General features: G+C 53.3%; 1 protein-coding gene across 1 annotated transcript; it reads left to right on the forward strand.

The window, feature by feature from the left end:
• The first annotated feature begins 291 nt into the window (after positions 1-291).
• Positions 292-15,352, forward strand: PKIG (cAMP-dependent protein kinase inhibitor gamma). Its single transcript, XM_032198357.1, has 4 exons — positions 292-412; positions 5,461-5,528; positions 13,213-13,388; positions 14,461-15,352. Exons 3-4 carry the CDS (start codon positions 13,238-13,240, stop codon positions 14,538-14,540), a joined length of 231 nt encoding a protein of 76 aa, XP_032054248.1. The 5' UTR covers positions 292-412; positions 5,461-5,528; positions 13,213-13,237; the 3' UTR covers positions 14,541-15,352.
• Positions 15,353-16,247: the final 895 nt, after the last annotated feature.

The following is a 16,247-nucleotide window of genomic DNA, read 5'->3' on the forward strand; positions in this document are numbered from 1 at the left end:
GCTGCCGGTGACAGGTGGAGCCCGCAGAGGAAGCACCCAGCAGCATCGAAGGAAGGATGTTCGGGCACATGCAGCTGCCGGGAGATGAGGTTACAATGCACAGCTAAACAAAGATCCCCGCGAGAAGGAAACGGATCCCTCCTGCCGCCTGTAAGGTAGGAGCCGAGCAGCGGCAGCTTGACATCATCGGGCCGAGCATTGGATTACAGCAGGCAGGGACTCACCCGGCGGGGAGCAGAACACGCCCCTCGGCCCCACAAGTGCAACTTCATTTAGAGGCTCCCAGCACAAGGAAGCCGCGAGTCTGGAGCTGGCTGCGGCCAACCTGGCTGGTGGGGCGCGTTTCCAGCCCCGATCCCTCTGGCAGCAGCGGGGCTTTGGGACTCAAGCAGCAGCCGGAGCCGTCGTGCCTGTAAGTGAAACGCGGGGAGCAGGGTGCCAGGGGCAGGATGCTGCCAGGGGCTCGTCCGCGGCTGGGGGCTGCCGATGGGTGGTTGCTTTACAGACTTAACTTCTACCTAACGGACTGTCAGCAGCAGGATTTCGCTTCCCGCAAGCTGTGGGCTGAAAAAGCAAGGCTGCGTGCTGGCGTTGTGCCGTGCCGGTGGCAGGGAGGTGGCTGCGTTTCACTTTGAAAATTGCGTCGTGCCGGGCTTGCTGCGGAGGGGAGAGCAGCCTTAGAGATCACAAAGGACTGGCTCAGTGACCCCCGTGGGGATTTCTGGCCTCCTTTCTGCCGTTTGTCCATTTATTTTGAGAAACTGGCCAGACAGGATCCCTTACGACACAGGGGCCATGCTGTGCCTGTCCAGGAGCAAATGCCAGGCTGCCAGACACCGGGCTCCCTGCCCGTGGTGTGGGTTGGGGCCACCCCAAGCCCTGGCTCACAAATGGGGTGGAAGCAGGCTCAGAGACTCACAGGCATCCAGCTTCCCAAGCAAGTGTTTTAAAAGGCACAGAGTTGGGATAAAAAAAGAACTGCTGCGTGGCGATATTCTCAGGAGGCTTTGAAAATTCTTCCACCTCAGAGCTGCCTGGAGCTCTCCTCTCTCCGGTTTCCCCTAAGCAGCTGGTAGCGAGCAGCAGCGAGCTGGCACACGAGTGCAACACCTCAGTCCTAGAGGAGCATTTGGGAAGCATTTCCCTTGCATTGGAAGAGGTAAATGTGTCCACGGAACAAGAGCCAAGCTCAGCTGTATTCCCAGGAGCAATGCCCCTGGCAGCTGTGACCGTGGGACGAACAAGGAGGACGTGCCAGTGCCGGATGAGCAAGAGGTGGCTGTGGCGGGGTGGCTGCAGCAGTGAGGACAGCTCCAGGGGAAGAGTAGGCTGGTGGCAGCCCTCAGGCTCTGGGCTGTGCTTGCTCATGGCAAGATCAGTGTGCCCCATCCAGCTGGCTGGGGGATGTGCTCTGGCTTTGTGGGCTCTTGGCTGGAAGGGGCCACCTTGGTGAAGTGGGGCCACCCAAGTGAGAAGCCATCACGTGTTTACTGTAATGAGGGACAGTGTCTGGGAAACGAGGATGCATGAAGGGATCCTCTAAGGCTGAATTAATTCATAGCATGGATGTGGATTAAATTGCTGTTTGCAAACACCAAAGCTTCCTGCACCCTGAGCACAGGACAGGGCGCTGGGCTCCATGTCCTCCATGCCATGGACACTTGCCAGAGGGTGAGGACCTGGATGCCCCAAAGAGCTGGAGGCCATTAAAATAAAGTACATAGGCTGCTGATACAAGTAGCATCAGAGTGGAGACGCTAAAACCCAAAGAACCCTGCATCTATCCAACCACTTGTAATTTCTGTGCTCACAGTGGCTGATTCTGATGAGGTGTAAAGGCTAAAATGAGCTAAAGTGCTGTTTCACTTCCCCCCATTCTCTTATACCAAAGAAAAGAGAATTTTGAGCCCACTTGGAAGCCTGCACACAGACATGCAGCTCTGCCCCCCCCCCAAAACACAGCTATGAAAAACATTTCCCAGGTTGCTAATGTTTCCTGGACCTCCCGTGTTTCAGGGCCAGTTATTGCAGCACTGATCCCTCCAACCTGCCTGGCTAACCAAACACCAGCATCATCCCTGTTTTACCAAATCAGGTGCTTTTCCTGGGCTCATACAGGTCTGTAGCAGAACCAGGGGATGAATCTGAAATTCAGTAAGGAACAGCAGAAGCTTCAACACTGCTTTTTATTTGCCTTACTGCACCACCCTGATCTCAATTTTCATATTCAAAGCCTCGATCCAGCTGCTGCTCCACACTGCGGAGGGTTTCCTTCGAGTCACCAGAGCCATACAAATGGAACAATCCAGCAAACAAGTTTTCCAACACAGTACCTGTTCCTTAGAGAGGATGAGAAGGGGAAAAAAAAAAACAACAACAAAAAAAAAAACACACAAACAAACCAAACAACATGCTCCCAGCCAAGCCATAAAGGGAGGTGCTCCCAGAAGCTTACTGGTACCAGCTGGTGCGGTGGGGAGGGTCGGTGGCTGTGTGCACTTTGTCCCCAGCTCCTCCCGACGGCAGTGACAGAGACGCCGAGGTGTTGCTCCAGGGCTCAGCCTGGGACCTGTAGCATGAGCAGGAAGAGCAGTGGTGAACTATGAACCATTTATTCCCCCCGTTTCTAAACTTTCACTTCTTTCAAGCCTGCAGGGCTATGTACTTTGCACCACTCATTTCTGGCTTGCGCTGTAGGTTCCTAAATGCCTTCCTTCCCGGCACAGCCCCAGGAGGCACAGGGCTCTCTGCCTCTCCTCCATGCCTGCACGCTGCTGGCCACAAGCTGCTGCCTCAGGAACTTCCAGGCACAAAAACCCAAATGCCAACGTTTGTTGATATTGACAGTGACGTAATAAGCCAAACATCCCCACCAGAGCGTCATCAACTTCACTGGAATTACTCTTTCCACAAAGTAATCATTCAGTGGTGCTCATTGCCTCTAGATAGCCCTGGCACTCAGTGCAGAAGGTGCTGTGTTGGATGCCAGGTCGCTATGGAGGTAACAAAGCTATCCTGGTTGCAGTTATAAGGATATTGCATTTCAAGGATTATAAAACCTCCTGGTTCATGGCAATTAGTAACTGATGAAAAATATCCCATCACAACTACGAGTCTTCTTGCATCTCTGAGCCAAGGATGCCAGCTGCTGTTGGAGACAGGATACCGAGCTAGACAGCCTTTCAGCCTGCCCTGGGAGAAGCAGTCTCCCATTCTAATCAGTGATGCATTTGGCCTGATGTTTACCCGTGAGTCAAGAGCTACAAGAACGACCTTCTGTTTGCTGCCATCACCTTGGTTGAAACCAAAAAAGGATTTCCTCTCTGGATCAAAAGCAACACCAAGACATCTGCTGTATAGAATAGGGCTGATTTCTGCCAAAAAGCACTCTGGGCTTCTTGGAACATGTACTCATTTTGAAGCAGTGCATTTGTTTTGTGTGTTCCTTCTGGGTAACAACTGAAAAACAGTGAGAGAGTCTGGACCTCAAGCAGTGTGTATGTACCATGCTGATGGCAGTGCCCTTGTAATTCCCTCCTCATTGGGTGTGGATGTTTAGCTATCCCTTGGACATTTCCACAAGGTCCCTAAATAACACAGTACCTTGATGCACTTTGGCACCAGATTAGGAAGAGTAAAATATTATTTTAGAAGTTACTTCAGCCCGTCCCTACCCTACTGCAAGGGCTAGTCCCCATCACCAGCCCCAAGCTCCCAGACCCCCCGTGTGGGATGCTGCCTGCCTGTGCACATGGGGTCTCACAGCTCTGCACCCCTGGGGCTGGGGGAGCCAACAGAGGACAGAGAAGGGCACCCAGCTGCTCTTCTGCAGGACCCCAAGTCCCCAAGGTAGGGCCATGGGGAGAAACATCCAGCTGGAGCCAGTGCCGGAGGGGTGGGAAGCCAAGATCAGTCACTAGTGGATCCCTCTCTCCAAAATCAGCTCTTTTGAGAGAAAACAGGGCTTCCCCGACATCCCCTCAGGACCAGGATTAGTGATGGCTCTTCTAGTTCAGAGCATCCTTGTTCCAATTTGCTTTAAGCATCTCCTGGCACAGGGCCACAGATTTGGAGAAGTTTCGCAATCCATGCGAAGTGCCAGAGGTTTTGACACAGGAGCCGGAGTGAGGCAGGAATGCAAAGAGGGGAAATTGAGGATTGGGAATTTCCAAAGCTGGCTTTCTTCCTTCCTGCTTTTGTCAGCCCAGTTGGTGTCCCCAAAAGGGCGATGTGTATTCCCAGAGCTGTGGGAATGCTGTTTCTTTTCCTGTCTAGCATTTTCAATAAGCACTTCACTGTAAGTGGGGTAAACACTAACAGAAGTGTATTGTTAAACCCTTGCGCCTGTGCTTGGACACTGCCACGATCTTAATTAGTATTTTCCACTTCTGTAAGCCTGTCATCTGCAGATCTCAAAGCTTTACAAATATTTGAAACATCTCATGAGGAAAGAGTATTAATAGCTCCATTTAACAGATGGGCAAACTGACACACAGAAGCAGCAAGTGCCCTGTCCTTGAGGTGGGGCTGGAGCAGGCGAGCAATCCTCAGCTCCAACAACGAGGCAGCTTTAGAAGTGGGTCAAGGAACGAAGAGGAAGTCTGCAGATCTGTCCTGGTTTGGAAAATGACCGCAGTCGGAGTGGCCCAGAGCCCAGGTGGACGAGGCAGAAGAATTGCTGAATGAGCTACTGCTTGCTTCCTTACATGGTTAATCTCTTGCTTTTTGTCTGATAGGATGTGTCCCTGGGACCAAGTAAAAAAAAAAAAAAAAAGCAGTCCATGATATTCCAAAAAGTCTGAAAGCTGAAACAGCTGCTAAAATAAGCAAGTGTCTTGTTGGCTGGGCTCTGCAGGTCAGGAGATTGCAAGTCATCCGCAGATGTTAAGGCCACAGAGGAAATGTCTTTGAGCAGGGCTTAGGGACAAAGGGAGAAGGCACAGCTGTGTGCAGAGAACCAAACAGCACCAGGCAAACCAAGGTGACTGAAGTACCAGACAAACTTCCCCCTTTCTCCCCTCAAAGCAGCTAACATGGAAGTTTCACTTCTTTAAATGGCAGTGGGGCTGCAAACCAATATTTATTTATACTTTTGTCACCATTACCAAACCCCCAGCCGTCCCTGTGGTGCAGGTCAGGGGACCGAGAGGCTTCGGTTCTTCCCAGCATGCTCAAATCAAGTTGTTGAAAGGAGAAGTAAAACCAAAAGGGAACTTCTGCGAGTACAGGCTGCTGGTTGGGCTTTCTTTGCTCTTAGACCCAGCAAAGCAAACCACTTCTAATGCAGAAAAACACATGCTGAGAACATTTCTGATGAACCTTTGTCCTGAGGCCTCTCACTGCTCACCAACCCCACGCTCCCTCCCTGTTACAGGTGGTGGAAAAAGCTGCCAAGCTTTCCACCTCCTGACATGAGCATGGACACTATTTTCTTATATTTATTTTATTTTCCTTCCCCAGAAGCCACTGCCCTGCTGTGTATGAAGCTTGTCTGACGTCATGTCCAGAAGGAAAGTCAACTAACCCAGGTAGGGATTCACGCTGCAGACTGATAAGATTTTTATTCACAGGGAAGTATTATATAAACAGGGAAAAGATTTTTCCTTCCTGTTTTGTAAGAAGTCATTTGACCTCCTCTGTATTCTGTCTTACTAGCTGCTAGGAAGTTGCTAGGAGGAAACCAATATCCACAGTCGTGCTGTAATGACTTCCCCGCTGCATTTTCCATACTTTGCAGCCACACACACCAAGCTGTGTCGTGGTGCCAGCTCCCTGGGCAGCCCTAGCATGAGCTGCATAGCATGGCCCTGCAGTGTGGCTGATAGCTCACTGCTCCCACGCGGCCATGCCAGTTTTGCTCTGTGGATAGGATCAGCCCAGCAAGATGCAGGGAATCGCCAGCTCTGAGCCTTTCTGTGACACTTGTGTGAGTGGTGAGCCTGCTGGCTCAGACGATCCTCCCTGTGCTCTGTGTCTCCTGCTCAGAGCTTCTCAGCCCCATGTCTGGCTGTGCAGGTCACCTTGCTGCTTTCTCTCATCACTTACAGGCAGTTTGCACTGAGCAGGTGTCTGCAGATCTGGCACCAACACATCTCAGGGCTGGCTGGTGCACTGTCCTTCACCCTGCAGGTCTCAGAGCACATCACCTACACCAACACATTTCTGTGCATGCTGGAGACGCCCCATGCCCTTCTGTGCCCAGGCTGCATTTCAGTGGACCATAAAATATTTGGCAACTCATTTAATGTGGCACTTTTCCTTCTGAGACCATAGCTTGCAAGGATCTCTGCAAGTACACGCACAGTGTTTTGGTGCATCTTGAGCACCACTTCAACTCATGTCAAGATCTCACATCCCTGGTGACTCACATGCAGGGACTTACCCTGCCTGCAGCAAGGCTCAGCAGCTGCTACACCTAACACAAATGTACCAGAAGCCTCCCCCCACCACAGCAATGCTGTGAGGTGGGTGCACAGGGCTCCAGCAAGGCAGCACAGCCAAAGGGGCTGCTGCTTTCAGTGGGTCACAGGAGCCACAGGGTCACACAGAAGGACTCAGCTCAGCCAGCTCCTACCAGCTCTTCTTTTACTCCTACACTTCCCATTTCAGCTGTCAGCAAATCTCCAATAGCAGCAGCCCAGCCACTGACCCTTATCACTGCTCCTATGGGGATCTACCCCCATTTCCCAAGCAACCACTACCCCTCTCCTCTGAGTTACATGTGTGATTCTTCCTCTGTGCAGCAGCATGAGTGAACCGGCCAGGAGAGCCCCAGGGAGCAGAGCTAAGCCCATTTCTGCTAATCAGCCTGCCTCATTCCATAGTGACACTTTTAAGAGCTGCCCTGGTTATTTTTAGGGCCCACTGGGAGCTGCCAGGGCTCTGGCCCCTCAGGAGGCTGCAGGGCTTCTCCCACAGCCCCTCACACCACACGGAGTGGGAACACGCTGCTCTGGTGTGGCTGTGACACCCGTGGGGCTGGATGAGCCTGCATGAAGCAGGGCCAAGCAGGTGTGTGCACTACAGCTAGGTGCTCTTCCACACAGCAGCTGAACCCAGCTCTCCAGACCACAGAACAAGGCCACACAGGATTTGTTCTTTGTCCCTCTTAATACAGAAGTAAAAACCCAGGCCTACATACCTCAGTCTTCACAGAAAGGTCTTCCCCCAAACAGAGCCATCCCATCAAGAGCTGCTGGGCCTTCCCCTTCCTTTTATACAAACAAGGGCAGCTGTGCTCGAAAATAGGCCCCAGCTGCATCTCCTCTGGGCTGAGGGAAGTCCTCCTCACCTGGGGAGGCTGCAAGGTGCTGGTGTGCTGGGTGAGCATCCCAGGCAGGGATTGAGGAGGTCACAGTCTCTGAATTCAATGCCCTGAGGTAATCAGAAGAGCTGTGGGACCGTTGGGTAGTTTCCAGCCTTTGTAGGAAATTTGAGGTGAAAGACAGCAGGGACTTTTCTTCCATAGGCCTGGATGGCCTGGGGGAAGGCAGGGGATTCGTGGGGATCTCCACTGCAAAGGAACCCATCAAATGGCTCTGACGTGCTGGGACATCACAAGTGGGGACAATACAAGGGGTCCTCCTAGGACATGACTACAACAGCAGCTGTGAGACTGTTACAGCTGGAGGGCTTATAGTGTCTGGTCTGTGGTTAGTCTGTTTTGCAAATTCAGCCATTAGCAAATCTTCCACAGCCATGGTTTTGCTCATGTGAAAGTGCATTCGCGTACAAAGGCAGCTAAACAAGAAGTAGGGGGAAAAATAAAAATAATGCTGGGTGGAGCCCACCCCTCATGCTCTTTGCTTTGATGGGGTCTCTGTGGGGGACTGAGGGGTGGGGGCTCTTGGGACCAAGGGTGCTTGGATGAAGGGCTTGGACTTGCTACTCCGCACAGCGCATGTGGTGGAGCCGTGTCTGCCTGCACTGGGAGGGGAAAACAGGGGAGAGCAAGGCACCAGCTGGCCACAGCCCAAGGCCAACATGTCCCCCACCATTTGGGTGCTCTCCCTGCATGCTGTGGGGCTGCCCCGGCCCCAGTCCATGGCACTGGGGCTCATCCCGACCGGCCCTGTCTCCCTGAGCCCCGAGGGATGTGTGGCTGCCCCAGGGATGGGGACAGCGGCACCTCAAAGATGTGGGATGCAGAAAACAAGCTCAACCTGGGAACAAAACACAAATACAACCGCTGTCACGGCAACTGGCTCCAGATGCACGGAGAGACCAATTATTTCCATTAATCAACTTGGTGAGAAGCTGCAGAAGAGGCTTAAAATGCAGATGAGGTTTGGATGCTGCGGGAAGGGAGGAGCCCCAGAAAAGCTCAGTTGCCAAGGAAAAATGTGATTTTTCCCCTCACGGAGGGCAATGACTGGCATCTTTGTGCAGCCACCAACATGGGGCTGGAGCCAGAGCCAGGCCAGTGGGGAGATCGGCGCTGAGTAACGCTAACAAAGAGGTGTCATTGTGGGCTGGGGGGCTGAGCAATCTCCTCCGTTCTCCCACAGAGACCCAGAGCAGGGGTCCCCAAGAGCAGGCTGGGGATGTGCTGAAGGGCAGGAGTGAGGGAGAAGCTAAATGCAAGGGGTGTGAAGTCCTAAATCCTACAGGAGTCAGGCTGAGCCACATCTTAAATCAGAGGCTAAGCAGTGAGTTAGCAGCTCTACAGGCCTCCAGTGATCTTCCTGCCACAAAACAAGGCCAAAGCAACAGATGGAATCTGTTTTACACACTGAGCCGCAATCTCCCTGCTGTGCCTGTTCTTCTGCTCTATGAATGATATTTTTCCACCAAGTCCTGGAGAACCCTAAAAGCTCTGTTTTTGCAGAATCCCTGCAGTGGAAGGAGACGCCGTGATGTCGGGGCTGGCTGAATTCACTGCATTTAGTGTCAGAGCCAGAGGGTGCAGAGTTACTACGAGGAATCCCACAGCAAAAGCCTTCCAAAAATACCAATGTGACATGCCCAACCTTGGCATTTCTTCACCACCACAGTGCAGCGAGGCTTTTCCACGCCGCTCAGCACGTGAGATGGACACCCGTGCCTTGGCAGGAGATCAGGCTGCTGCCTGTTTTCTCTCCCAGGCATGAAACTGGGGGTCCCACAGCTTGGAGCCCATCAGTTCGGGTAGGGACAAGGCCACCACCATGTTTTGGAGGATGCAGGCCCAGCAGGAGGGCAGGGGAGCTCTGTGCCTCGTGAAGGCCCTGCTGCCAGCCCTACCAGCACCACCAGGACTGGAGACCCAGCAGGGCTTCTACAGTGTCATCCTGGTTTCTGGGCCTGGATCAAAGCTCCAGGACATGGGGGTCTTGAGCTGTAGCGAGGTCGTAAAGGCACTGGCACAGGTCTAAAAATACTCCCTAGCCCTGATAACCGCATTATGGAGCCTTCATCCTTTGGTGTGCAACCTCTCACGCATGTTCCCAGACAAGAGCCAGTGGAAAATTTGCTGAAATTCCAGCTGGAAGCTGTCAGACAGTTGGTGGAAACCCCCTGACCTCAAGTGCTGGCTATTGCCCTGTGGGATTTTTTCCCTCCTGGCTGGATGAAGCTCTCGCAGCAGGGAACCTCACAGCAGACCGCAGGGAGCACAGAAACCCCGGTGCTGCCGCCTCTGTGCTCTACCAGGCCCCCTCAGCAGCAAACCATCTCACGCTGTAAATATTTTACAAGCCCGGCAGGGCTGTTGAGTGTATTTTGCTGTTGTTATGGATCTGCCCCCAGCAGGAGAGGGCTAATAATAGTCAGGGTACCCGGGAATGAAAGGGCGAGGGGTGCAACGCGGAGCTCTCGATGGCATTGTACGTCTCCATGCCCTCATCCCTGCAGCTTGGTGGTAAAGGGAAGAGAAGCAGGATGCGAAGCCTGAACAGAAAAAAGGGTCCTTATCCCTCTTCCCCTGCAAGGTTCAAACACAGCAAGGTTTAGTTTGGTTTGGGAAAAAAAAGCTTGGCCGGGCCTCCCGAAGTTCGTAGGCCAAGCACAGCAGTTCGATCCCCTGGTGTGACACTGGGAGAGCAGGATCCGGCCCTGTGGGCATGGAGCTGTTGGTCCCAATTGCCGCTCACAACGGGTGGTGGGAGCACTGGGGATGTAAGTGTGGGGGACTCCTGCACCTCAGGGCTCCGTGTCCCCTGCCAGCCCTTGCCGGCTGCCTGCTGGGGTCACTGAGACATTCCTCGTGTGTCCCAGGGGACAGCGTGCCCTTGAGGAACGGAGACATCTCTGTGCGGCCCCAGAACCAACGGCAGGCACAGGCCCTGCCCTGCCCAGTGCCACGCCTGGGAGTGGGGGAAGCAAGATAGGGCCCAATTCCATCCCCCCCCCGTGAAGGGAAGCCGTGGGGGCTCAGGCTCAGCGCTGCAGAGACACCGGCTGCTGTTTAACCTTCGTGCCTCCCCCCTTCTAGCCACCCGCTGGGCTGGGCTGGCTCCCTCAAGGGACAAGGATGTCTACGAAGTGCTCCAGGGTGTCCTGTAGCAGGAGGTGCCACCAGGAGGCGAGCAGGAATTTGTCTGACACAGACAGTTTATGCAGTTACTGCGAAGCCCAGTTGGTAGAGCAAAAGCCTGACAGGACCCTGAAGTAAGAGAGGCAGGCCTGGGGCAAGCTCAGCACGGCCATTCTGCCTGCTGGTAGCGTGCAGTCCAAAAATAGCTCCTCTTAGCCATGAAAATAGCTCTTGCTGGCTTACAGGTTAACCTAGATGAGGGACAGATGCAGTGTCATGCGAAGGGCTTCCTTTGAAACTGGAGTCCAGGGCTGGGTGTGACTGCAAAAATCCACCCGAGCCCTGCAAGCCATGGGACACAGGCCATGGGACATAGGCCATGGGACATATATGTGCGCTGCGGGCGCGGGGCCCTTGGTGTTTAACCCCCCAGGGGTGTTTCCAGGCCGTTGTCCACCTCCCAGTGCTTGCAGTACCTGCGTGCTCGTAGTGACGGGCCTGGGAGCTGCAGAGGAGCAGGCAAGGGGGGAATGGGAATTTGGTGCTGGCTTGTCTGTTGGATAGAGATAGAGAGGTGTGCCCTCCTTTCCGGCTCTCTTGCACACTGAAAGGCAGACGAATCGTTTAACCCTTTAATTTCTTAGCAGCCACACCTTCTGAATGGGTGAAATTCCACCTGGGTGTGAGCAGGGCTCGCTGGTCTGCAGCAGGGAAGTTCAGACCCCGGAGAGCAGAGCCAGCTGCTTCTCCCGCTGCCCACGAGCTCCCCGGGGAAGGACAGCGAGCCCAGCTGGGGTCTGGCACCAAAACCTGCCCCAAACACGACGTCCACAGCAGCAGAGCCGAGACCGTTGCGGCTCAGATCTCCCATTTTGTTCCAGTCCTCACAAGATGCTATGGAAAAATAAGCTTGAGCCAAACAGCAGGCTTGGCAGGGCAAGGTTATTTCAGCAAGGCGAGGAGCTTTAAACTGGGGAGCTACCGCTCCACGACCATCCATCCACAGTGACACGGCTCCAACTCTGCGGGCAGGAGGGAAGCGGTTCTTTCTGATCACTGGCCGATGTTAAGAGATTTTTCACTGGCTAAACCCCACCGAGCTGGTTTGAGCCTGCCAGGAGCTGCAGAAAAATCACATCTCCCCTGAAAAGTGAGGCTGTGGCTCCTGGATGCAGGGGCTTCCCAGCACCCTGCTGGCCATGGGGGCGGGCAGGGACCCCCCTGGCCCGGCCGGGGGGGGCTGCAGAGCGGGACAAGAGCTTGGAGCAAGGGGCCGGGACGAGAGCTTGGAGCAAGGGGCCGGCGCTGCGGGGAGCGGCCGCCCCGGCCCCGGTGGCGCTGCGGGGCTCCGCGGGCTGAGCCGGGCGGCAGAGCTCAGCCGCCACCTCCCGGCGGCTTCTGCCCCAGCATCGTCCCTGCTGCTCCCCACGGAGCTGCCGAGCTCCGAGGAGGACTTGCAAGGGGATGGCTGGACGCTCGCCGTGCCCCAGGATGGGGCGCTTTGCACGCTGAGGTCCGCCAGCCTCGGCGGTGGAAGCTGCGGGTTTGAGGAGCTGGGCTTCCCAGCAGGCTGCCCTGGTAGGGAGATGAGCACTGAGCAGGATTGGTGCAGGAGCTGAACAAGCCTCTCAGTGGCATGTTAGCCCTAAAACACTAAAGCAAGTGAATGCAAGAAACTGCATTTTTTCCATTAGATGCCGACGTTCCTGATTCGTTCACCTCCTCCAGGTGGAGGAGCAGGGCAGAAGGTGTTCTTTCCAGTGGGTGAAATAAGCCAACCGATAGCCTCTAACTTCCATGCAGGAAAAAAACAAAAAACAAAACAAAACAAAACAAAACAAAAAAAAAACAAAAAACAAACAAAAAAAAACGAGTGCCAAACTCTGTGAGCGGGAGAGGGAACCAAGAGCACCGGGTTTCCATTGCCGAGGCAGCATGGGACAGCTAGCTCTGTGCCCGGGCGCCAAGACGCTTGTGATACGTTCCTAAAGCTGCTCAGCTCCCTGCACTGTGTGCAGGACAAACGCTGGCAAGTTAAAGCCTCAGCTAAAATGAAAACCAACAGCTTAAACACCCACCAGGCTGGACCAAGAGCTGGCTGGCAGCTTGTGTTCATTGTGAACCTTTCTCTGCAGTCTGCACTTGGCACAGACAGGAGTGAAGGGATCCAAAAACCTCACAGAAAGGTTGATTTTCACATGGTAAAATGCTTATCAGAAAGCCGTCTCACCAAACTCTCTGTCCGTTACATGAATGTGACAAACACACCAGTACTGATGTGGAGCACTCACCGGCTCCTGGAGCTTTTGGGTGGCTGCCTCCTGGAGCCCCATTTCTGACTACAAATTCAGGTTGGATCAGCCCCCCCAGTGCAGAGAGCCAAATTCAGCCTCCATTCAAAGCTCCTCAAATGGCATTTGGAGGAGGAAGAAGGGCTTGGGCCAGGCTGATGTTGAGCTGAAATGCTGAGCTTTGAATCCAAGACAGCCTCCGTTCCCCATCGTGCTGGGAAGCCAAGCAGCAGGCGCGTGGTGTGCACTGAGAACAAAGCTGGTGGCAGCAGAGCCAGCAGCGGGTTGCTACCTGAGATTTCAGTAGCTGCTCCACCTGGGAGCAGAGTTGTAGGGGCTTTTTTTTTTTTTTTTTTTTTTTTTTTTTTTTTCAGGCTGTAATTTACCTGCCTAAAGTCATCTAACCTGGATGCAGCTGTGCATCCAGGGCCAAGCATCCTTGACCTCAGAGTTGTGTTTTCTCTACAGGATTTTGGATGTGCATAGAAATTCAATGGAGGTAGAGTCCAGCACATACACTGACTTTATTTCCTGCGATCGGGCTGGCCGGAGGAACGCTGTCCACGACATCCAGCGAGATGCAACCACCATCAGCATGCGCAAGCTGACCGAGGACATCAGTGACCTCACCGTTGAAGGGGCAGGTGAGCTGCTGCAGGCACTGGTAACCACAGCTCATAGTGCCCAGCCTAGGAGGACATGTCATGAAACTGCAGCAAAGCCAGGCGCAACGGGGGGATGCTCAGGGGATCCCATCCCTCACTGCAGCCAGCAGGAGGCTCACAGGCCGAGGGCCTCTTGCAACCAGCGGGGTGGTCCGTGGGGTCCTGGTGCAAGAACACTGCAGCCAAGATCCTGGTCCTGTTTTAACAGGATGAGCACCAACCAGCAGCCTTCTCAGGGCAACGTACACATCAAAAAATACCTTAGGCTTCATAAAATTCATGGGGTGGGAGCTATAGTTTGCTTTTTCCATTTCTCTAGTTATCCTTCAAATAGTATTTTAAATAGGAACAGAATTAATTTTAATCACCACCAGCCATCTCCATGCCTCCCCCATAGCCCAGACGTGGCAGGATTGCCCTGCTCAACGCTGCTGCCCAGCTGGCTATGGGATGCACGAATCCTCAGCTCTGAGCCTGAGGCTGGGTTCACTAACAAGCAACCAAACACAAAGCACAGCTGCAGAGAATAAACTCCTTTCCAGCCCTTTCTCCAAGCTGCACTCCATACCCATAAAAATGCTTTAAAATACATTACCCCAGCTGTACCTCTTCAAACATATCCCTAATAGCACGTGTCCATACACCTGTCTGCAATAAGGACAAACTGGAGCTCATCTAGAGAGAACCCGGGTAACTGCCTGGCTGTCTGCTTGGAGCTTGCCTTCGTCAGTTAGGCAAGGAGAGCTTTGAAAGGGACTGTTGGTGTAGGACTGCTGTATTCATGCACCCTGCAGTCATATAAACTCCTTGCACCTGCCTTTGAGACCCGAGGCACCCTCCCAGCAGCATCAGATACTCTTCTTTGAGATGGGTTTGTGCTCTGGGAACGTGATAAGACAAGCCTATACATTTAAGCCAAATATCCGGCCGCAGATAGGTGGCAATAGGGCTTCAGCTAGCGAGCTGCATGAAATCAGCTGTAGCAATGACTGATGCCTTGTGTCCTGAGCACAGCGTAACCATGCTTTCCTCCCACTCCTCCCTCCTGCAGACAGCGAAGCACCTAGCACCTCTTCTGAGAGCGACCCTGAAGCACGACCAAAGGAGCAAGAAAACAAACCCTCTCCATGACAGCGTGCAGGGGGTGGGATGGGGCAGCAGGAGGGATTGCTGTGAATGTTAAACGAGAATTTGCTATTGAATTTGTGGACAAAAGCCAACCTGGACCAGGCAGTTGTCTGTCACACGCCTCTGCAGCAGCCGTTTTGTTTAGAGCACCGCAAGATGCTGCACAAGGACTGGCACCTCCAAAAGACTTATGCTCCCATCCCTAACGATTTAGAGCAACACTGCAGTGTTTGTAGTGGTATGAGCCATTCTCAAGATGCCTTAGCTGCAATTTTCCCCTATGGGAAAAGGCAATTTCAGTAATAATATACACACCAGACTTTCCTGTCCAAGGTACCTTCCCACCATTGCAAATTTAGCCTATTATTTATTCTGTTTCCATAGATTAGAAGTTTAGACAATTGTTTTTTCCACACACTGCCCTCATCCTGCATCTCACAACTGAGCTGGCCTCTGGACCGCCCATGGGGCCGCTCTGCAGGGCAGGCAGCGGGGGGGCCCCGTCGGTCCCACGCATCCATGGCCAGCCCCGTGCAGCCCCGCTGCTGCTGCTCAGCACCAGGAAAGGACCAAAGCACAGCCCCGTGTGGACAAGCTCCACCGACAGGCGCAGCAGCATCAGCCACAGGCATCTTTTCTTTGGGTTTTAGCATTTTAAGGTATTGTTAAGGGGAGGGGAGAAACATTTTGCTGTTTTGACTGTTGAAATTCAGGCTTAACTTTGCAAGCTGTTAGCTGAGATTATCTCCGGTAGGATCTCACACCATTCTCTCTTTTAGGAGACATGTTTTGTGTTAAAGATGGTTTGATAAAACTATATAAGCTGTTGGAATAAATAACACAGCCTTCAAGTACCGAAGGTGTTCTGCCTGGATGGTTGTTCTTCCTCTGTTTCACCTTGTAACAGGTTGGGCTGCAAGGAGGTTACACCAGCCTCTAACAGGGAGATAGAGAACTGTATGACATGAGAGTCCCTTCTGTTTGGGCCTGTGAAACCTCCCCAAACATTTGCAGCTCCCAGTTAGAAGCACATTTAAATATGGGGATGGAGGATGCCAAAAATCTGCCCCAACTTGCCCAGGTTTGCTGCAAGGCCGCGCTTTTCCACGTTTGGTGGAAGTCAAGCAGGGTAAAGCTGGCTTAGGACTTGGCAGAGCAGCCGAGACGCCAGGAGAGGAGATGCTGGTGGGAAGAGGTTTCCTCAGCACAGCACCGAGCTACAAGGACATCCATCACTCACGTTTCACCCACTCAGGACAGATGACCCCAGCAGAGCTCTGGGAGATGGCCCCAGCCCCACAGGCATCAGTCCTGCAATGGACAGGGCAAGGCAGAGCCAGCCTGAGAAAGCCTCCAGCAGTGACACGGGGACAAGGACCTCCTTGACAGCTTCGGGGAGAACTGAACGTTACAACTTTACCCTTCATCAAAGGCAACTTTTTGGTGTAGTATCTTTGGAGCAAGCACCTTTGTAGACGCCTGGGATGCTGAGGCATGCCACACACACTACGCTCCCTCCTCATGTGCATCGAGGAGCTCTATGTCAGTAGGAAAACTGTCACTTCTCTGGCTGCATGGCTCTATTGCATAGTAAGTAAAAATACTGTAATGCACCAAAACGGCTTAGGAATTTTGGTGAATATTTCCTTGCAAGTTCTCCACCAAACTGAAGGTCTGACTCCTAGCCGGTGTTGTGGTTAAGCGAGAAAA

Source organism: Aythya fuligula, chromosome 16 (assembly GCF_009819795.1).
Source record: "Aythya fuligula isolate bAytFul2 chromosome 16, bAytFul2.pri, whole genome shotgun sequence".
NCBI lineage: Eukaryota > Metazoa > Chordata > Aves > Anseriformes > Anatidae > Aythya > Aythya fuligula.